Source organism: Schistocerca nitens, chromosome 11 (genome assembly GCF_023898315.1).
Source record: "Schistocerca nitens isolate TAMUIC-IGC-003100 chromosome 11, iqSchNite1.1, whole genome shotgun sequence".
NCBI lineage: Eukaryota > Metazoa > Arthropoda > Insecta > Orthoptera > Acrididae > Schistocerca > Schistocerca nitens.
This window is the reverse complement of record NC_064624.1, coordinates 211,260,742-211,283,106: the sequence shown is the minus strand read 5'-3', so window position 1 is coordinate 211,283,106 and position 22,365 is coordinate 211,260,742. Positions and strand designations below refer to the sequence as shown.

At 44.7% G+C, this 22,365-nt stretch overlaps 1 protein-coding gene across 1 annotated transcript in view; it reads left to right on the top strand.

The window, feature by feature from the left end:
- The window catches only part of LOC126212794 (abnormal cell migration protein 10-like), a 563,013-nt gene that overhangs the window by 443,020 nt on the left and 97,628 nt on the right, over nt 1–22,365 (top strand). The window contains exons 3-4 of the mRNA XM_049940196.1: nt 12,568–12,667; nt 18,249–18,374. Coding sequence (XP_049796153.1) covers nt 12,568–12,667; nt 18,249–18,374 — 226 coding nt within the window. The remainder of the gene's footprint in view (nt 1–12,567; nt 12,668–18,248; nt 18,375–22,365) is intronic.

Below are 22,365 nucleotides of genomic sequence, written 5' to 3'. Positions count from 1 at the left end.
CAATCTTACCCCTAGTGAGACAAGCCTCTACATCCTTACATTTGTCCTCTAGCCATCCCTGCTTAGCTATTTTGCACTTCCTGTCGATTTCATTTTTGAGACGTTTGTATTCCTTTTTGCCTGCTTCATTTACTGCATTTTTATATTTTCTCCTTTCATCAATTAAATTAAATATTTCTTCTGTTACCCAAGGATTTCTATTAGCCCTCGTCTTTTTACCTACTTGATCGTCTGCTGCCTTCACCACTTCATCCCTCAGAGCTACCCATTCTTCTTCTACTGTATTTCTTTCCACCATTCCTGTCAATTGTTCCCTTATGCTCTCCTTGAAACTCTCTACAACCTCTGGTTCTTTCAGTTTATCCAGGTCCCATCTCCTTAAATTCCCACCTTTTTGCAGTTTCTTCAGTTTCAATCTGCAGTTCATAACCAATAGATTGTGGTCAGAATCCACATCTGCCCCAGGAAATGTCTTACAATTTAAAACCTGGTTCCTAAATCTCTGTCTTACCATTATATAATCTATCTGAAACCTGTCAGTATCTCATGGCTTCTTCCATGTATACAGCCTCCTTTCATGATTCTTGAACCAAGTGTTAGCTATGATTAAGTTATGCTCTGTGCAAAATTCTACAAGGCGGCTTCCTCTTTCATTCCTTCCCCCCAATCCATATTCACCTATGTTTCCTTCTCTCCCTTTTCCTACTGACGAATTCCAGTCACCCATGACTATTAAATTTTCGTCTCCCTTCACTACCTGAATAATTTCTTTTATCTCGTCATACATTTCATCTATTTCTTCATCATCTGCAGAGCTAGTTGGCATATAAACTTGTACTACTGTAGTAGGCATGGTCTTTGTGTCTATCTTGGCCACAATAATGCGTTCACTATGCTGTTTGTAGTAGCTTGCCCGCACTCCTATTTTTTTATTCATTATTAAACCTACTCCTGCATTACCCCTATTTGATTTTGTATTTATAACCCTGTAATCACCTGACCAAAAGTCTTGTTCCTCCTGCCACCGAACTTCACTAATTCCCAGTATAACTTTAACCTATCCATTTCCCTTTTCAAATTTTCTAACCTACCTGCCCGATTAAGTGATCTGACATCCACGCTCCGATCCGTAGAACGCCAGTTTTCTTTCTCCTGATAACGACGTCCTCTTGAGTAGTCCCCGCCCGGAGATCCGAATGGGGGACTTATTTTACCTCCGGAATATTTTACCCAAGAGGACGCCATCATCATTTAATCATACAGTAGAGCTGCATGTCCTCGGGAAAAATTACGGCTGTAGTTTCCCCTTGCTTTCAGCCGTTCGCAGTACCAGCACAGCAAGGCCGTTTTGGTTATTGTTACAAGGCCAGATTAATCAATCATCCAGACTGTTGCCCTTGCAACTACTGAAAAGGCTGCTGCCCCTCTTCAGGAACCACATGTTTGTCTGGCCTCTCAACAGATACCCCTCCGTTGTGGTTGCACCTACGGTACGGCCATCTGTATCGCTGAGGCACGCAAGCCTCCCCACCAACGGCAAGGTCCACGGTTCATGGGGGGGGGGGGGGGCGGCATTACACGTATAAATCGAGAATCACACTTGTAACGTCATATGCATGTTTACTCGTAAATAAACTCTTTCTGGCATATCTTATCATGACACTGTTCGATTCTAATCCCATTGACAATTTTAGACCTGTCCTGCCATCTGTGAGTAAAGTGTAGAACTTCTTGCATTCCGTAAGAATCGTGCCATCGCAGACTAGAATGAATCGTGAACGAATCTTAGGAATCGATTCGCAATGTGAGATTGAATCATAGGAATCGAATCGGGGAAAAGAATCGTGTTGCCCAACTGTACTGCGCAACGCTACGCGCTGTTGACAGCCAACTGACCAACACTACAATAGCTAATATTCCAACAATGCTAACCAGCCACAGACTGCACACAGCACAGTCAGTGATTTTCATACAGATCGCTTCGTGGCGGTACCAACATAAAAACCTAAACAGCCTGCTTACAACGTGCGTGGCAAAATGGCGCCGAAGCAACCGCCTCAGATGGCAGGGGTGACGACCAGAAGTAGAAGTGTTCGCCCAGATGAACCGATGGCGACGGAGGCTGCATTCTGCAACCGCACGTCCAGTGGGTGGTTTCTTTCGGACTAACAGGTGTGAAGCGTCTGAAAGCAAACGAGGAGGGTCCGACCCGTGGGTGATCTCGCCATTGTGGACGGCGAGTACGCACCCATCCCAGCGGGACAACGCAGAGCGTCCCACAGCTCGCGGTTCCAAGAGCGTGACGGGTTTCCTGCGCTACCAGACCCTCAGGGTCTGCACAGCTCGGCATCCGTGTAGCCACCTTCCAGGCTGACAGGGGATCTGTCGCTGGTAAAACAAAAGCTTCAGAACATTGTAAAGCCCACGTCGTAATAAAAGTGAAATATAATTGTTCGAAACAGTTCGTGAGGTCGGTTGTTCGTGTCCCGTATTGGAAAGAGATCATTAAGTACGAGGGTTGTTTTTTAAGTAAGGGCCGTTTTAATTTTTTTAAAAAAAGATACAAATACTTTTGTAAAAAAACTTTTCTTTTCTGATTCTACACACTTTTACCTATTTTTCTACATAGTTGCCTTGTTTATTTAAGCACTTGTCATACCGTACAACTAAGTTTTTAATTCCCTCTTCAAAGAATTCGGCCGCCTGCTCCGCAGCCAACAGTTCACGGCCGCTTTCACTTCATCGTCGTCATTGAAGCGCTGCCCGCCAAGATGGTGTTTCAGGTACCGGAAAAGGTGAAAATCGCTAGGAGCGAGGTCGGGGCTGTACGGTGCACGGTCCAAAACTTCCCAGCCAAAAGAATCGATCAAATCCCGAGTGTTTTGAGAGGTGTGAGGTTATCTTCTTTAGAGTTGCACAGTAGGCATCTGAGTTGATTGTCGTTCCTCGTGCCATAAAGTCCACTAGCAAAACACCGCGCCGGTCCCAGAACACAGTTGCCATAATCTTGCACTTTGACAGCGTCTGTTTGGCTTTGACCTTGACGGGTGAGGTTGTGTGTCGCCATTCCATCGACTGTCGCTTGCTTTCGGGAGTGATATGGGATACCCGTGTTTCATCTCCAGTGACAATTTGACTCGACATGTCATCCCCTTCTTGCTCGTAATGAATCAAAAAGTCCAATGAAGTGGCAAATCTGTTCCCTTTGTGGTCCTCTGTGAGGAGACTGGGTACCCACCGAGAACACAGTTTCTTAAAGTTTGGTTTTCAGACACAATTTTGTACAAAACCGATCTTGAAACTTGTGGAAATTCCAAAGAAAGAGTGGAAATTGTGAATCTTGTGTCCTCACGAATCTTTGTTTCGACTGCAGCCACCAAATCATCAGTGATCACAGAGCGTTCTTCGTCACGGACGTTTTGACGGCCACTTTTTAAACTCTCTAACCCCTTCACTCATTCCGTTCAAGCCATAAACTTCTGTTAACTGACGATGAATTTCTGCAGCTGATAGGCTTCTCGCGGTCAAAACACGTGTCGCTGACCGTATCTCACACGCGGCGGGCGATTCAATAATCGTAAACATTATAAAGTAGCACAGCGATGCGTACACGTCAGCTACACAGCTGCAACGGGCAGGATGCCGGCAAGTGGCGCGGTGGCTTGTTGCGGCGTCCGCGCGAACTACGGGGCTATACGCGCGAACGGCCCTTATTTAAAAAACAACCCTCGTATATATGCGTAAGTAATGAACGCATTTGGTTGCCGAAATGTTCTGGTGCTACAAATCGACGCTGATATTTGCTTTCTCTTCCCTCGATTTCATCTCTCGCATGCTCTCACAACAATAAAACGCCTAATGATGCGTACTTTACACAAACAGTATTTCCGGACTGGGCAACTAGTGTATTATATCAAAATGTGATTTACGAACATAACAAATAGTATAGAACAAACAGTTAATTTGCAAAAGTGATGTTACCTGTGTAGCCAGCTTAATTCTCCAAACGAGGACGTCAAGTTGTGATTTGTGTGACGTGAATGAATAAAGGCGCGATGAGGAAGTGGCTCTAGAGCAGCCGAAACGGCGGCATCGTCCCACAAAACAGTGTTAGCGTCGCGACACGCGCCATTCTGGCGGTAATAGTTTTCATTTATTTACTTATTTATTCGACGTGCGGGGGACGCCACACTAGTGCAGAAACTGAGCTATATACTTTGGTGCTGTCCAACATGTGCCATTGACGTCCGTGTTGAACTGAAAACTGTTACTACGCAAGGAATCGTGCCGCAGCGTCGAATTTTGGTTCCTCCTGTGTACAGGTCTAGTCTGACAGGGAGTTGGACGTGTAAGCTAAAGAAAAATCGAGAATACGATATATCGACATTTAAAAAATATTGTTGGTTCTCATATATCGAAAAAAGTACCGATTACCGGCGGAAGAGATATCGAGGTACCTGCCTATAGAAATATCACCTGTACACCGTACTAGTCAAAAACTTTAAATAATAAGGTAAAGCAATCATATGGGGAATAGGAAAAATTAATCAAGATAAAAGGCTACCACCAAAAACAGCAACAAATAATAAACCAATCGTAGCAAATGAAATAGAATAACCCTTACCATCAAAACAAAATTTAGAATAAAAATTATCACCAGATATTGAATAATAAAATAAACGAAAAGAATAAGAAGCAGTTAAACCAGTAGAAAAAAATAAAGAAAAAATTAAACAATTTATTCATCTTAAACAAACCATTTCAAGAATCAAGTCCTTTGAATAAAACCCTGCCAAGAAAGGCATACCACACAAGGATAAACTAGAAACATTAAAACAAACAGAAGTAAAGGTATAACATTAACAATTGAGCGCATAAAACGAATATCCTGAGAATCCTTTAAATTATGAATTATTGAACCTGCACACATAAATAATAGTGCCTTAAATAAAGCGCGAGCCAATAAATGAAAGAATGCAAGCTTTGGATAACTTATAGCCAAAATTCTTATTATTAAACCAAGTTGTCTTAAAGTAGAAATCAAATTCAAATTAGCACCTAATCCAGCCATAAATATAGTTACACAACCAATTAAAAGTAAGAAGCAACCACAATTATAAGTGTCTAATATTTGTCTAAAACGAATCAATAAATAAACCCCAGCAGTAACAAGAGTAGAAGAATGAACTAGAGCAGAAACAGGTATTTGAGCTCTCTTAGTTAGAGCTGCCAAAACAATCAATATAGTAATAAGAATTAGAAATAAAATCATAATAATAAATATAATTTGAACCACCAAAATTTAACATTCGAGCAATAGAAATTAAAATACCAACATCACCAATACGATTTGTTTTAGAATTGTATTCTTAAGTGTCGATTTATTATTAGATATTCTGCACATCAACTGCCTCCCCCTTAGAGCAATAACTGAAAGGAAAACGGCCCGCGCTCACGCTTGGCGATGACCACTTTGCTGAGGCCGGCATTACACCAACATATTTCTTTGTCAAAGTGGATATGTCAAATATTTGTCAAACAAATTTGATGGTGTAGTACGGAACTTCGTCAAATCCCGCCTGTCGTCAAATAAATAAGATCAAATTATTTCCTCAACGAAACTTTGTCTCGAAACCTGGCAGAAAATCCAAAGAGATTCTGGTCGTATGTGAAGTACGTTAGCGGCAAGAAACCATCAATGCCTTCTCTGCACGAGAGCAACGGAGATACTATCGAAGACAGTGCTGCCAAAGCAGGCTTACTAAACACAGCCTTCCGAAATGTCTTCACAAAAGAAGAGGAAGTAAATATACCAGAATTCGAATCGAGAACAGCTGCCAATAACGTAGAAGTAAATATCCTCAGAGTACTCGAGCAACTTAAATCACTTCATAAAAGCAAGTCTACTGGTCCAGACTGTATACCAATTAGCTTCCTTTCGGAGTATACTGATGCATTAGCTCCATACTTAACAATCATATACAACCGTTCGCTCGACCAAACATCCGTACCCAGGCTTGAAAGTTGCACAGGTCACACCAATATTCGAGAAAGCTAGTAGCAATAATCCGCTAAATTACAGGCACGTATCATTAACTTTGATATGCAGAAAGATTTTGGAACACGTTTTGTGTTCGAACATCATGAATTACCTTGAAGAACACGGTCTGTTGACACAGTCAACATAGGCCTAGAAAACATCGTTCTTGTGAAACACAACTAGGTCTTTACTCGCATGAAGTGCTGAGTGCTGTTGACAAGTGATTTCAGATCGATTCCGTATTCCTGGATTTCCGGCAGGCTTTTGACACTGTACCACGCAAGCAGCTCGTAGTGAAATTGTGTGCTTATGGAATATCGTCTCAGTTATGTGACTGGATTTGTGATTTCCTGTCAGGGAGGTCACAGTTCGTAGTAACTGACGGAAAGTCATCGAGTAACACAGAAGTGATTTCTGGCGTTCCCCGAGGCAGTGTTACAGGCCCTTTGCTGTTCCTTACCTACATAAACGATTTGGGAGACAATCGGAGCAGCCGTTTTAGGTTGTTTGCAGATGACGCTGTCGTTTATCCACAAATAAAGTCATCATAAGATGAAAACAAACGGCAAAACGATTTAGAAAAGATATCTGAACGGTGCCAAAAGTGGCAGTTGATCCTAAATAAAGAAAAGTGTTAGCCCATCGACATGAGTACTCGTTAAACTTCGGTTACACCATAAATCAGTCTAACCTAATACCTAGGTATTACAATTATGAACAACTTAAATTGGAAGGAACACACAGAAAATGTTGTGGGGAAGGCTAACCAGAGACTGCGTTTTATTCGCAGGACACTTAGAAAATGTAACAGACCTACCAAGGAGACTGCCTGCATTACGCTTGTCCGTCCTCTTCTAGCACACTGCTCCGCGATGTGGGATCCTTACCAGATATGACTGACGAAGTACATCGAAAAAGTCCAAAGAAAGGCAGCACGTTTTGTATTATCGCGAAATATGGGAGAGAGTGTCGCAGATATGATACAGGATTTGGGCCGGAAATCATTAAAAGAAAGGCGTTTTTCGCTGCGACGGAATCTTCTCACGAAATTGCAATCACCAGCTTTCTCCTTCGAATGCGAAAATATTTTGTTGACAGCGAACTACATACAGAGGAACGATCACCGAGATAAAATAAGGGAAATCAGAGCTCGTACGGAAAGATGTAGGTGTTAATACTTTCCTCGTGCTGTGCGAGATTGGGATAATGGAGAATTGTGAAGGTGGTTTGGTGAACCATCTGCCAGGCACTTAAATGTGATTTGCGGAGTATCCATGTAGAGGTAGAAGTGCCTCGCCGCAGATTTGATAAGTCGTTCGTCTTCTGTTCACTGCAATGTGAAATGTAACTTGTCCGCTTGGAGCGCTGGCGTCGCTACAGCTATTAGACGTGTCTGTAGTGTGTTTGTATACATGGCTTCAAAGTTCGTATGTTCCATCGACTCTGTGTTTTAGTGAACTTGCTTCGACGAGGGCGCGGGGTGAGCAATGGGCACATTGGATCCTATTAATTGCGTTTTGAGGGGCAGGTGGGACACGCTGCAGGCGACTTCTTGTCCACAATCATAGCTGCAGCCATCCACTTGTACATCTGGAAATATCCAGGAAGTAAGCCGGAATAGGCGATGTGGTCAGGCTCTAAAATAGAAAATTCTTTCTTAGCTTTCCATTATATTTTGCCTATTTTTGAACTTCGGATGCCTCAAGTTAAAAAACGCTTCATCTGTTTCGTACTTTAATTTTGTAGTTGTTGGAACACTAATTCCATTAATTAAATTATTCAAAAATGAAAATAGTTGTTATTCCCATTGTAGTGTACGAAACATTTATTTACCTTCAAATACTCCCTCATCAGTGCTTTATAAATCGCTTCACACGTTTCTGGAGTTATTTTCGTCAATCTGCAATGTGATATTCGAGTTCTGTGTTGTAAACTTGAGTAGCTCTCTCCTGTATCAAAAAATCACAGTGTCAGAGTGTTTCCCTGTCTTCTGTACATATAGCATTTGTCAAGAGAGTATTCTTTTTTGTGATATGAGAAGCCACTTTACTGAGCGAATACTGAAACAAGTCCTCATTGATTCGTAAGGATTTATATAGACTGGACGTCCTCCACTTGCGGCTTTCGTAACAAATTTTGCTGAATGCTTTTATTTTCTCGACGTAATACCTATAGCTTCATCCAAATATGTTTACTTTTTTTCCGCCGCTTTTCTTCCGAATACACACAAAATGCAACTTTGCTACTAGCAAATTGCAATTCATAATAACAAGTTGTCGTTCGCCATCTTGAAATTTGAGAACAATACCCCTCTGAAGCGCCATGTCAAAGATGTTTGTCAAAGGAATTTCACGAATATTTGAACGTAGTAGAGGCGCCCTGTCACGCCATTGCGGCTGCTCTCCGGCCGGAGGTTCGAGTCCTGCCTCGGGCACGGGTGTGTGTTAGTTGACCTCAGCGTAAGTTAGTTTAAGTAGTTTGTAAGTCTAGGGACCGATGACACCAGCAGTTTGGTCGCTTAGGAATTCACACATATTTGAACATTTTTTGAAACATATTTCTTTGTCAAAGAAATGTGATTGGGTAATACGGGCCTATCAATAATAACTGTGTGGAAGTGGCACAATAGAAGGCGTCCGCTGGGTCCGTCGTTCTGTTTGGTCACACATCGGATTTCTCCGCAGCAGTTGAGGTCGACTTCGAGCAAACGCCAGCGACCTGGCAGTCGTCGTGCAACTAAACGTTGCAGGTTGTGCTGCTAGCGCCTTGCTCCAGTTATGTCAACATTTCCCCCTCACACTGTAACGACAGATCTCGTTATTCAGATTTTCGTTCGTCGTTTTCATCGACTGTTTTTGAAGAATGTCGATGTGAAGAAATAGCACACTATGTATAATCCGTCCATCATAAGAATAAACGTGATATAAACATTACACTATGTATTCTTCCGTGTTTGCTGGAACGTCATTGAATTTCCGTTTGGCGCGGGACTGCGGCCAAGCTGTCAGGTACGACAATAAGGGTGCGTTTTGTGCGTCAGGCGGGACAACAGCCATACCGGCGCATTTAACTGGGACAGCTGGTGCAGCTAGCCTGCAGTGACGTGGCCAGCTGAGGAACAATACAGCTTCGAATTTTTAAGCAGAATGAAACAATACACTGCAAATCTCCCACAATGCGCTCCTTAGACGACGAGACGAAAACAGCAACACGTCATCGTTTTTAGCTAACGTACTGTTGTAACTAAAAACAAGAATAATGAAAATTCCTGATGTAGCGGGACTTTGAATTTCGCCGCGCCACACTCGTTCCCTCAGATATAAATTATACCGTCGCAGCGGTATGTGCGCTCGACGGCAGAGAAAATACTAAAATTGTAACTTTTTTTTTTTTTTTTTTTTTTTTTTTGTTTTCTGTCCGTCTTTTGTCTCTCGAGAGCGGAAGCTTAATTCAGACGTGATCTGATTAAGACGAAAAAACTTATTAATGTGTAGACATATTGTGGAAGTTGTTATGAAATTCGGAGGATGCAAGTAGCAACGTAAAATAAATTGCATTCAGTGTCAAGATGATTTAGAGTTATATAAATTAGTGATTCCTGGACGATTGCAAGATATCGGAGCAGACTTTTCACGCAGAAATGAAGTAGGAGATTTTTGAAGACCTGGACGCCGCACGAAAGAAGATACGTTAACACGGTAAAGGATGAACTCTTACCTACGCCATTTCCCCCTGTCAGTTACATTTTGTTATTCTCTGTTCTTTTCAAATAATTTTTGTAGTGGGAATTGGTTTGACTTTTGCTCAGAAACGCCACAAGGAGCACCCCAACAATAGCTTTTCCGAATCACGAAGTCCGATAACTTTTCTGTAATACGAAGTCCGATTTGCATTTCATTCTTTCCCTTTTTCACGTTCATTAACGATTTTAAAACCCCCTTTTTGTTTACCATTTCTTCCCACATTTTCAACCTTTTCTTTTCTTCTCTTTTTCTTTTTTATTAACCACTATGTACTGACTTAACCACAGGGTAATTTTTCTGCGTAAGCTCTGTGGATAGGAATAGAAATAAAATACCTGCATTTGTTGGGCAGATCGCGAAACAACCAATAGTAAAAGCAAGCGTTATTTTAATTTAGCCCGAAATGCCTTTCTCTTCCAGTTTTTGTCTTTTTTTAAAATTCAAAGCATCGAGTTACATCCATCCCGGGAGCAATACGGAAGAAAAGGAATCAACCAAGTACGCCCTTTCCTTTCGTCAGGTATGATCCAGAGTGCTTACAGAAATTATGGTTTTTGCAGTTTGATCGAAATTTACGACTTCCCTTTGCAATTGCCCCGATTGCTTTCCTATAACCTGGCTCAGTATGCAGTCTTTTTAGTCCTCTCACCCTGCCTCTTTCCCCTCCTCTGCCCCTCTAATTCCATCTCCTCCTCCTCCCCCCCCCCCCCCCCCCTGTGTGCACTTCCCCTCTCCTTTCTCTGTCCACACACGTTATAACCCGCGCCTCAACAGAAGACTGGTTGTTCTTACAACTTCTTCCTGAATCGTATCTAATATGTATACCGAATTTGGTTGAAATCGTTCCAAGGGTTTAGAGTGAGCTGGTTACCCGTGTACGTGTTAAATATTTAACGCACTTTACACGTACTGTCATGTATATTTTACTAGTGTCTCCGGCAGGTTTAGCCCTGTAGTCTCATTTTCACCCGGGAAATGTCTCCTAAATCGTGAGTCGTACAGTGCTGCGGTTCTGCTGGTGGCACATTCAGCGGTAGATTTGAATGCTGTTTATGAAACGTGTTGTGAATAGAGATAGTAGTACGGGAGTAATCAATTAAACCTTCAGCACTTTTACTGCATGAACAGTGAAAACGGGGGCGATAAAGTTTTTTTTCATTTCACGATTTTGTGCGGGCTGTGAGCGAGAAAAAAATTTTTTTTCGTGAAGGTTTGAAATAAGGGTTGCAGTATGTTGCAGGGCACCAAATGCTCTAGTTGTCAAGTGACGGATGCAAAAATCTGTGTATTTTCGTACGGTGGCGTCTCATTGTTTTATGATGTCATTTCTACTTCACTGCGTGCCGTACATTTTTTCTTTCTACGAACCTCCGCGGGAGTACGAAGAACAACTGAGCAAAATTTCATCGCAATCGGACGAATCGTTTAGTAACGCTCAGACGACGAACATAACAAAAATTTATTTTTGGTTATGTACATTAGTTTTAGTCGCATTTTGCAACTGAATAGTGGTGCCTTTTTTACTCATTGTCATCAGCAGCGACGTGTTTTATGTTTGATACAGACACTGCAGGTTTGCAGTTGCAGAAGGTCGCGGTTATGCATTTCACTGTACGTAACCTTTGTCACTGCGTGCAGCACGTGGCCCTGCATGTAGGTTCATCTGGGTGTGGTGTCCAACCTTACACTGTCTGCAGGACTCGCTGGAGCGGTGTTGTTGTTATGTTACAATTGTTTTCTCATGTGTAATTGTAAAGTCAAGGCCGGAACACCTCTACGGCTTCAGGAAACACAGTTGTTGTCATGACTTCTTTCGACTTGACTAGTTAAGTCTTCATCAGATAGGCTGATTAGAGTATGTTACGTAGTAACATATAACTTAAGATTTTGACAAGTTAATGTGTCAAGTATTCAGATCTTCTGATCGCGGTCTATTAAGATTTCGGAAGCAATTGCGATGCCATGACGTGAGGCTGGATTATAAAATTAAAAAAATGTTTTCTTTACACATTGTTCCCTTCAAAATTTATGCCCAGTCGATGTGTAGGGCTGCAGCTAGCGAGAGAGAGAGAGAGAGAGAGAGAGAGAGATATTTGTAGTGAGCTTGAACAGCTGTGGCCCCACTTGACTCCCACTTTCGACTGGCCCATTTGACCTCGACCTGTGACAGTCTGCCAGGTCATGGGATTCGAGTTGCGACAGCTGCCGGGCTGACCCAGCGTGAGCCCTCTGCTTCGCGGTGAAAATCTTCCAGGTGCTGACTAGGCACTGACAATGACTTGAGCAGTGTATGCAACAAATTAGAGCGCCCAGTTGACAGTGCGAGTGTAATAAACACAACGGCGGTATCGGGAATGGTATGTTTGTAGGGGTAAAATCGTCTTGCGGCGGGAACTAATAATTAACAAGCTTCGGTTGTTGTTGTGGTACACTGTTAGAGTTTGAATCATTTGCCTGACTTCTTAAGTTAGTTGCATCACTTTCACACCAATGTTTTCTTTTACCTTTACGCATCTGTTAGTGTTGCTAGGTGACTAGTTGATGGTGCGGTTGATGAAACCATGATTGATGGTGCCAGTGTTGATGGCGTGGTTGATGATGTGTGTGTTGATGGTGCCGATGTTGATGGTGCCCGTGTTGATGGTGTGGTTGATGGTGTAAGTGTTGATGGTGTGGTTGATGATCTCTGTGTTGATGGTATGGTTGATGATGTCTATGTTGATGTTATGCTTAATTATGTGGCTGTCGACGGTGTTTCTGATGTCGGTGTTGCTGTCGTTGCAGGGCCTGGACAGCGTGGCGCAATGCGCGATGCGGCCACTCAACTCGCATCTCAACACGCCGAGGATAGACAGCTACAGGTTCAGCATGGCCAACCTAGAGGGTGAGTATCGTTTCTAACTGCTACTGCTGCGGCACCCACATGTACGTACGTACTTCACAGGCCACTGTACAGTACCTGGTGGAGGGGACCTCTCGCCAATATTAGCAATTTCTTTGTGTGTCCCATTCGCTTATGGAATGAAAGGAAAGAAAAAAAAAAGTGTCTACCTGCCTCTGTGCCTTATTCTCAGGGTCGCTTTATAAGATACGACAGTGGTATCGGGACAGTCACAAACCCTTCCTCCATCACTGGTTGTCTATATGTACCCGAGAAATTTTTACGAGAATATTGGCATTCTTCCAAAGGTTCCAGTTTACTTTACTCGGGAAACTTTGATGCCATTTTCATAGGGGCTGTACTCTTCCTGTTACGGTTCCAGAATCGGGTCGCCAGATTCGTGTGACGTGCGATGTGTGTACTCGATAAATGCCGGACCAGTGCTCCGGAACTGGCCGCACTGGCTTCACATTACAAGGAAACAGATGGCGCAGAAGAATGCCTTTTAAATTTGCAGCTGCCACTGTCTGAATTTCTTTCTGTTGCAACTAGTTGGCTAAACGGTTTATCCGTGTCTCAGTCTCGTGATCAATTGTACCAGTAACCCTCCCGACTCGCAATTCTGTAAAGAGTTGAATTCCTGTGTACAAAAGAGGTTCACACATCCGATGACTGTAGAAGTCAGTTAATATGTTTATTATTTGACATTAAGCGCGTAAGAACGAAAAAAGTTTAGGAAAGATTTGAATTGTTACGTCAAGTTTGTCGGAAGCCACCGAGTGCTCTCGTTGCGAGACGAGTGTAGACGCTGTCGTGCTGTGCAGCCGGCATCGGTGTTTCCTCCGAAATACTTGGCTGCACCGTGTGGCAGAAGCTTCGACCAGGCTGTTCAGACAGGCCGGCCTGAAACAGGTGCCACACTCCGATGCTGGCGGAATCTACACTACTGGGCATCAAAATTGCTACACCAAGAAGAAATACAGATCATAAACGGGTATTCATTGGACAAATATATTACACCAGAACTGACATGTGATTACATTTCACGCAGTTTGGGTGCAAACATTCTGAGAAATCAGTGTCCGTAATAACTGCCTCGATACGCCTGGGCATTGAGTCAAACAGAGCTTGGATGGCGTGTACAGGTACAGCTGCCAATGCAGCTTCAACACGATACCACAGTTCATCGAGAGTAGTGACTGGCGTATTGTGACGAGCCAGTTGCTCGGCCACCATTGACCATACGTTTTCAGTTGGTGAGAGATCTGGAGAATGTGTGCTGGCCAGGGCAGCAGTAGAACATTTTCTGTATCCAGAAAGGCCCGTACAGGACCTGCAACATGCGGTCGTGCATTATCCTGCTGAAATGCAGGGTTTCAGGGGTCGAATGAAGAGTAGAGCCACGGGTCGTTATACATCTGAAATGTAACAGCCACTGTTCAAAGTGCCGTCAGTGCGAACAAGAGGTGACCGAGACGTGTAAGCAATGCCACCCCATACCATCACGCCGGGTGATACGCCAGTATGGCGATGAAGAATACACGCTTGCAGTGCGTTCACCACGATGTCGCCAAACACGGGTGCGACCATCGTGATGCTGTAAACAGAACCCGGATTCATCCGAAAAAATGACGTTTTGCCATTCGTGCACCCAGGTTCGTCGTCGAGTACACCATCGCAGGCGCTCCTGTCTGTGATGCAACGTCAAGGGTAACCGCAGCCACGGTCTCGGAGCTGATAGTCCGTGCTGCTGCAAACGTCGTCGAACTGTTCGTGCTGACGGTTTTCGTCTTGCAAGCGTCCCCATCTGTTGACTCAGGGATCGAGACGTGGCTGCACGAAATGTTACAGCCGTGCGGATAAGATGCCCGCCATCTCGACTGCTAGTCATACTAGGCCGTCGGGATCCGGCACGGCGTTCCGTATTACCCTCCTGAACCCACCGATTCCGTATTCTGCTTACAGTCATTGGATCTCGACCCACGCGAGCAGCAATGTCGCGATACGATAAACCGCAACCGCGATAGGCTACAATCCGATCTTTATCAAAGTCGGAAACGTGATGGTACGCATTTCTCCTCCTTACACGAGGCATCACAACGACGTTACACCAGGCAACGCCGGTCAACTGCTGTTTGTGTATGAGAAATCGGTTGGAAAGTTTTCGCATGTCAGCACGTTGTAGGTGTCGCCACCGGCGCCAACCTCGTGTGAATGCTCTGAAAACCTAATCATTTGCGTATCACAGCATCTTCTTCCTGTCGGCTAAATTTCGCGTCTGTAGCACGTCATCCTCGTGGTGTAGCAATTTTAATGACCGGTAGTGTAATTACAGCAGGGTTGTGCAGCAGACCAGTGGTCTCCTCTGGCCCCTCCGACCCCCACAAACCGACCGACCGTGCACTGCAGAATGGTCGGCACTCAGGGATTTTGGAATTGTGGGCCGAGGAAGAATGGGGAGCAGGCGGTTGGCTGCGGCTGGCAGGGTAACGGCCAGTGCAGGGCACACGGGGTCCCGGGGGGAGAGGCCGTCGTGTCGGCATCGCAGCGAGGCGTGGCGGTCGACGGGACGAACTCGTGTCGGCTCGTAAGCGGGGAGGGGGGAACGGTGAAACTGTAGGAGAACTGAGGACTACTGTTCCACGTCCTGTCGACACTGTGGTCGTCAGGTACGGAGCACGAGTTTGGGTCGGGAAAGTCTGTGGACTGGACTGGGGCGTGCTCTTTCGGAAGAGTCGTCCTCGTTTTCTCCTAAAGTAACTTTGGTTACTCACAGGAAACGTAAATCTCGACGGCCGGATGTCCGATCTCTCGCCACCGCAGCTGACGTGTGTGGCGTTTGCGAGACGTGCGGGCATTCGACTGGGAGGAAGAGCAGTGAAAATGGACGAGTTTGTAAAGGGTTCAGGTTACGGTATCGTAGTAAACGAGGATGTGGCGGTGCCGACGGAAACTGGGCGGAGTGGGGGCTTTGGAGAGCTTTCGGTGGTTAGTGGAGTGCATTTCTCGTGCAGTTTCTGTTGTACATTTAGTACGTGAGTTTTTCGACTCGGTTTAGTCGAGGTTAAGTTCGACGTAGTTTAGTCTCTCAACCTTGCAGAAGGGAGGGTTATGAAGAGACAGGTAAAAGTTACTGTGTGAAGGAGCTCTTAGAGTATAATTATTGTCTCGGTATCGGGAGACTTAGATTGCAGCACGAGGTAAAACGACTGAGGGACAGCCGAGACTTGTGAAATGTGTGCTAGAGGGCTAGCACAGCGGTATCTGCAGTTTGTGGGAGGTGGAGAGGAGGAGGGGGTGAGGAGTAGCAGCAGCAGCAGCGGTGTAGGCTGTCTGGAGGCAGTGGAGCCGGGGACAGAGCAAACGTAATGTCGACGGCCAGCTGACTGTCTCGCTCGTGTTTCTCGGGGTCGCGGGACACGAAAGTGTGCACTGTCCACTATGATGTCGGCTGTCCGTAAACAAGATGGAATGGAAACAGCAGCTGTTGACAGGTGTCGGTGTGAGAGTTTACGCAGAACGAGGCCGACGCAGCAGCAGGCAGTTCCTTCGGTTCTTGCTGGGGTCGAGCTGTTCTTCTGGCGCGGACGGGGGTCAGACTCTACACTCTTCCGGTCTCGTCGTTAAGGTACCGGCTGATCAAATTTGAAAACTGAATAAAGCACGGAGTAATGTGGATACAGAGGTAAAAATTGACACTCGCGCTTGGAATGACATGGGGTTTTATTAGAACAAAAAAAAAACAAAGTTCACAAAATGTCCGACAGATGGCGCTGGACAGCAAAAAATCAGTGACTGCGGATGACAATCGTGTATAAAAGGAGCTGTAATGAGAGAGAGAAACAGATGCGCCAGCAGTCGCAGCATGTTGACGTTACCTGAAAAGGCGCTTCTAGTGAAGCTGTATTGTCAGAATGGGGACTGCGCTAGTTCAGCGTTACGATCCTACCGCCACAGCAAGGGGATTCGAACGGGTAAAGGTCCGTCGACAAATGCAGCTGTGACGAGAATGGTTTCGAAGTTCGAAGCCACGGGTTGTTTAGACGATAGACCCCGTAGTGGCCGACCGAGCACGAGGCGTAATGCTGCTGAGACAGTTGAGGAAGAAACGGAGACTGTGTCGTGTTGGTCTGTGCACGGGGAAGTCAGCGCTCGTGCAGTCGCACGTCGCACCGGCATTCCGTACACTACTGTTCGGTTGGCACTGCGACGTACCCTCCGATGCTATCCGTACAAAATCCATCTGCATCACGAACTGTTACCTGGCGATTTAGTGAAGCGGAGGGCATTTGCGGTGTGGGCGAGTAACGTGTTGTGGGCCGACGAAGCTCACTTCGCGCTCCGAGGGTCTGTCAACGCCCACAACTGCCGAATTTGGGCTACCGAAAATTCTAGAACTGTCGTGGAAACTCCACTGCACGACGAGAAAGTCGCGGTATGGGTTGGATTTACCACATCTACCGTCATCAGACCTTTTTTCTTCGAGGAAATGCGTGATTCTGGTCTTGTAACTGCTACGGTGATGGGTGAGAGGTACGCCGATATGTTACAGAATCGCATCATCCCCAGCCTGGCTGATAAACACCTGCTGGAACGTAAGACGTTTATGCAGGATGGCGCTCCACCCCATACTGCTAGACGCTTGAAAGATCTCTGGCGCGCGTCGTTTGCTGATGATCGTGTAACTCAGCCGCCACTTTCGTCACGCTCGGCCTCCCAGGTCCCCAGACCTGAGTCCGTGCGATTATTGGCTTTGGGGTTACCTGAAGTCGCAAGTGTATCGTGATCGACCGACATCTCTAGGGATGCCGAAAGACAACATCCGGCGCCAATGCCTCAGCGTAACTCCGAACACGCTTTACAGTGCTGTTCACAACATTATTCCTCGAATACAGCTATTGTTGAGGAATGATGGTGGACATATTGAGCATTTACTGTAAAGAACATCATCTTTGCTTTGTCTTAAATCGTTATATGCTAATTATTGGTATTCTGATCAGATGAAGCGCCATGTGTCGGACATTTTTTGAACTTCAGTATTTTTTTTTCGTTGTAATAAAACCCCGTGTCATTTCAAGCATATGTGTCAATTTGTACCTTTCTATCTACGTTATTCCGTGATTTATTTAGTTCTCAAATTTATACTGACTTTTTGATCACCTGGTATTTAGATGCTACGCGGCAAGGTTTCCAGATTCCGGATCCCGTGGTGAAGTGTTTATAGACTCGTCGGTAATGTCTCTCTGTTTTGTTTGGCCGGCCGGAATGGCCGAGGCGGTTCTAGGCGCTTCAGTCTGGAACCGCGCGACCGCTACGGTCGCAGGTTCGAATCCTGCCTCGGGCACGGATGTTGTGGTGTCCTTAGGTTAGTTAGGTTTAACTAGTTGTAAGTTCTAGGGAACTGATGACCTCAGCAGTTAAGTCCCATAGTGCTCAGAGCCATTTGAACCATTTTTTTTGTCCTTAGGTTAGTTCCGTGTAAGTAGTTCTAAGTTCTAGGGGACTGATGACGTCAGATGTTAAGTCGCATCGTACTCAGAGCCATTTGAATCATTTTTGTTTTTGTTTTGTCTGGTGCGCGCAGACTCGCAGGAGACGGAGCTGGACGCCATCTTGGGCGAGCTGTGCGCCCTGGAGACGCAGTGCGACCAGGCGCTGAGTGCCAACGCCGCCGCCAGGCGGCAGCACCTGCAGCCCAAGCCCGCGGCCGGTGAGTGGCTCAGTTCGCTCTGCCTCCTTACAGATCCTTCCCTGCCTCACCGATCCGACTGTGTCGAAAACTCGGTCTGCTTTCAAATATCTAAAACACCCGTTCTGTCAGAGTCATCCCGAGCACGGATGTAGTATGTGCTAACCCCCTTACTATTGTATGCTGCTAACAGGGAGAGCATAAGGGAACAATTAACAGGAATGGGGGAAAGAAATACAGTAGAAGGAGAATGGGTAGCTTTGAGGGATGAAGTAGTGAAGGCAGCAGAGGATCAAGTAGGTAAAAAGACGAGGGCTAGTAGAAATCCTTGGGTAACAGACGAAATATTGAATTTAATTGATGAAAGGAGAAAATATAAAAATGTAGTAAATGAAGCAAGCAAAAAGGAATTCAAACGTCTCAAAAATGAGATCGACAGGAAGTGCAAAATGGCTAAGCAGGAATGGCTAGAGGACAAATGTAAGGATGTAGAGGCTTATCTTACTAGGGGCAAGATAGATACTGCCTACAGGAAAATTAAAGAGACCTTTGGAGATAAGAGAACCACTTGTATGAACATCAAGAGCTCAGATGGAAACCCAGTTCTAAGCAAAGAAGGGAAAGCAGAAAGGTGGAAGGAGTATATAGAGGGTCTATACAAGGGCGATGTACTTGAGGACAATATTATGGAAATGGAAGAGGATGTAGATGAACATGAAATGGGAGATAAGATACTGCGTGAAGAGTTTGACAGAGCACTGAAAGACCTGAGTCGAAACAAGGCCCCCGGAGTAGACAACATTCCATTGGAACTACTGACGGCCTTGGGAGAGCCAGTCCTGACAAAACTCTACCATCTGGTGAGCAAGATGTATGAAACAGGCGAAATACCCTCAGACTTCAAGAAGAATATAATAATTCCAATCCCAAAGAAAGCAGGTGTTGACAGATGCGAGAATTACCGAACAATCAGTTTAATAAGCCACAGCTGCAAAATACTAACACGAATTCTTTACAGACGAATGGAAAAACTAGTGGAAGCCGACCTCGGGGAAGATCAGTTTGGATTCCGTAGAAATACTGGGACACGTGAGGCAATACTGACCTTACGACTTATCTTAGAAGAAAGATTAAGGAAAGGCAAACCTACGTTTCTAGCATTTGTAGACTTAGAGAAAGCTTTTGACAATGTTGACTGGAATACTCTCTTTCAAATTCTAAAGGTGGCAGGGGTAAAATACAGGGAGCGAAAGGCTATTTACAATTTGTACAGAAACCAGATGGCAGTTATAAGAGTTGAGGGACAGGAAAGGGAAGCAGTGGTTGGGAAGGGAGTAAGACAGGGTTGTAGCCTCTCCCCGATGTTATTCAATCTGTATATTGAGCAAGCAGTAAAGGAAACAAAAGAAAAATTCGGAGTAGGTATTAAAATCCATGGAGAAGAAATAAAAACTTTGAGGCTCGCCGATGACATTGTAATTCTGTCAGAGACAGCAAAGGACTTGGAAGAGCAGTTGAATGGAATGGATGGTGTCTTGAAGGGAGGATATAAGATGAACATCAACAAAAGCAAAACGAGGATAATGGAATGTAGTCGAATTAAGTCGGGTGATGTTGAGGGTATTAGATTAGGAAATGAGACACTTAAAGTAGTAAAGGAGTTTTGCTATTTGGGGAGCAAAATAACTGATGATGGTCGAAGTAGAGAGGATATAAAATGTAGACTGGCAATGGCAAGGAAAGCGTTTCTGAAGAAGAGAAATTTGTTAACATCGAGTATAGATTTAAGTGTCAGGAAGTCTTTTCTGAAAGTATTTGTATGGAGTGTAGCCATGTATGGAAGTGAAACATGGACGATAAATAGTTTGGACAAGAAGAGAATAGAAGCTTTCGAAATGTGGTGCTACAGAAGAATGCTGAAGATTAGATGGGTAGATCACATAACTAATGAGGAGGTACTGGACAGGATTGGGGAGAAGAGGAGTTTGTGGCACAACTTGACCAGAAGAAGGGATCGGTTGGTAGGACATGTTCTGAGGCATCAAGGGATCACCAATTTAGTATTGGAGGGCAGCGTGGAGGGTAAAAATCGTAGGGGGAGACCAAGAGATGCATACACTAAGCAAATTCAGAAGGATGTAGGTGCAGTAGGTACTGGGAGATGAAGAAGCTTGCACAGGATAGAGTAGCATGGAGAGCTGCATCAAACCAGTCTCAGGACTGAAGACCACAACAACAACAACAACAAGGGAACCTCCACATCGCAACCCTCAGATTTAGTTATAAGTTGGCACAGTGGATAGACCTTGAAAAACTGAACACAGATCAATCGAGAAAACAGGAAGTTGTTTGGAACTATCAAAAAAATAAGCAAAATATACAAACTGAGTAGTCCGTGCGCAAGACAAGCAACATCAAGGATAGCGTGAACTCAGGAGCGCCGTGGTCCCGTGGTTAGCGTGAGCAGCTGCGGAAAGAGAGGTCCTCGGTTCAAGTCTTCCCTCGAGTGAAGAGTTTTTCTTATTTTCAGACAATTATCAAAGTTCAGGCACTCACACATAATCAACTTCGCTCTCCAAAATTCCAGGACATGTTCAGTTTTGCTTGGAATTGACGGTCTACACACGGAAAAATTTGAAAACGTTAAAAACATATGTTTTGACAGAACACAGGGAAAACTGTGCGACTGTGAAACCGTTGCAATCATTTGTTGTGGTTCATGTGACAAACTCTTATGTTTTCGTCACTTTTTTGGGAGTGATTATGACATACAGAAGAAAACCTAAATCGGGCAAGGTAGAAGAATATTTCTACCCATTCGCGAAGCGTACAAGTTAGGTGGGTCTACAACATATTCCTGTCATGTGACGCACACGCCGTCACCAGTGTCGTATAGAATATATCAGACGTGTTTTCCTGTGGAGGAATCGGTTGACATATGACCTTGCGCCCCCCCCCCCCCCCATGAACCATGGACCTTGCCGTTGGTGGGGAGGATTGCGTGCCTCAGCGATACAGATGGCCGTACCGTAGGTGCAACCACAACGGAGGGGTATCTGTTGAGAGGCCAGACAAACATGTGGTTCCTGAAGAGGAGCAGCAGCCTTTTCAGTAGTTGCAGGGGCAACAGTCTGGATGATTGACTGATCTGGCCTTGTAACATTAACCAAAACGGCCTTGCTGTGCTGGTACTGCGAACGGCTGAAAGCAAGGGGAAACTACAGCCGTAATTTTTCCCGAGGACATGCAGCTCTACTGTATGATTAAATGATGATGGCGTCCTCTTGGGTAAAATATTCCGGAGGTAAAATAGTCCCCCATTCGGATCTCCGGGCGGGGACTACTCAAGAGGACGTCGTTATCAGGAGAAAGAAAACTGGCGTTCTACGGATCGGAGCGTGGAATGTCAGATCAGTTAATCGGGCAGGTAGGTTAGAAAATTTGAAAAGGGAAATGGATAGGTTAAAGTTAGATATAGTGGGAATTAGTGAAGTTCGGTGGCAGGAGGAACAAGACTTTTGGTCAGGTGATTACAGGGTTATAAATACAAAATCAAATAGGGGTAATGCAGGAGTAGGTTTAATAATGAGTAAAAAAATAGGAGTGCGGGTTAGCTACTACAAACAGCATAGTGAACGCATTATTGTGGCCAAGATAGACACAAAGCCCATGCCTACTACAGTAGTACAAGTTTATATGCCAACTAGCTCTGCAGATGATGAAGAAATAGAAGAAATGTATGACGAGATAAAAGAAATTATTCAGGTAGTGAAGGGAGACGAAAATTTAATAGTCATGGGTGACTGGAATTCGTCAGTAGGAAAAGGGAGAGAAGGGAACATAGTAGGTGAATATGGATTGGGGGGAAGGAATGAAAGAGGAAGCCGCCTTGTAGAATTTTGCACAGAGCATAACTTAATCATAGCTAACACTTGGTTCAAGAATCATGAAAGGAGGCTGTATACATGGAAGAAGCCTGGAGATACTGACAGGTTTCAGATAGATCATATAA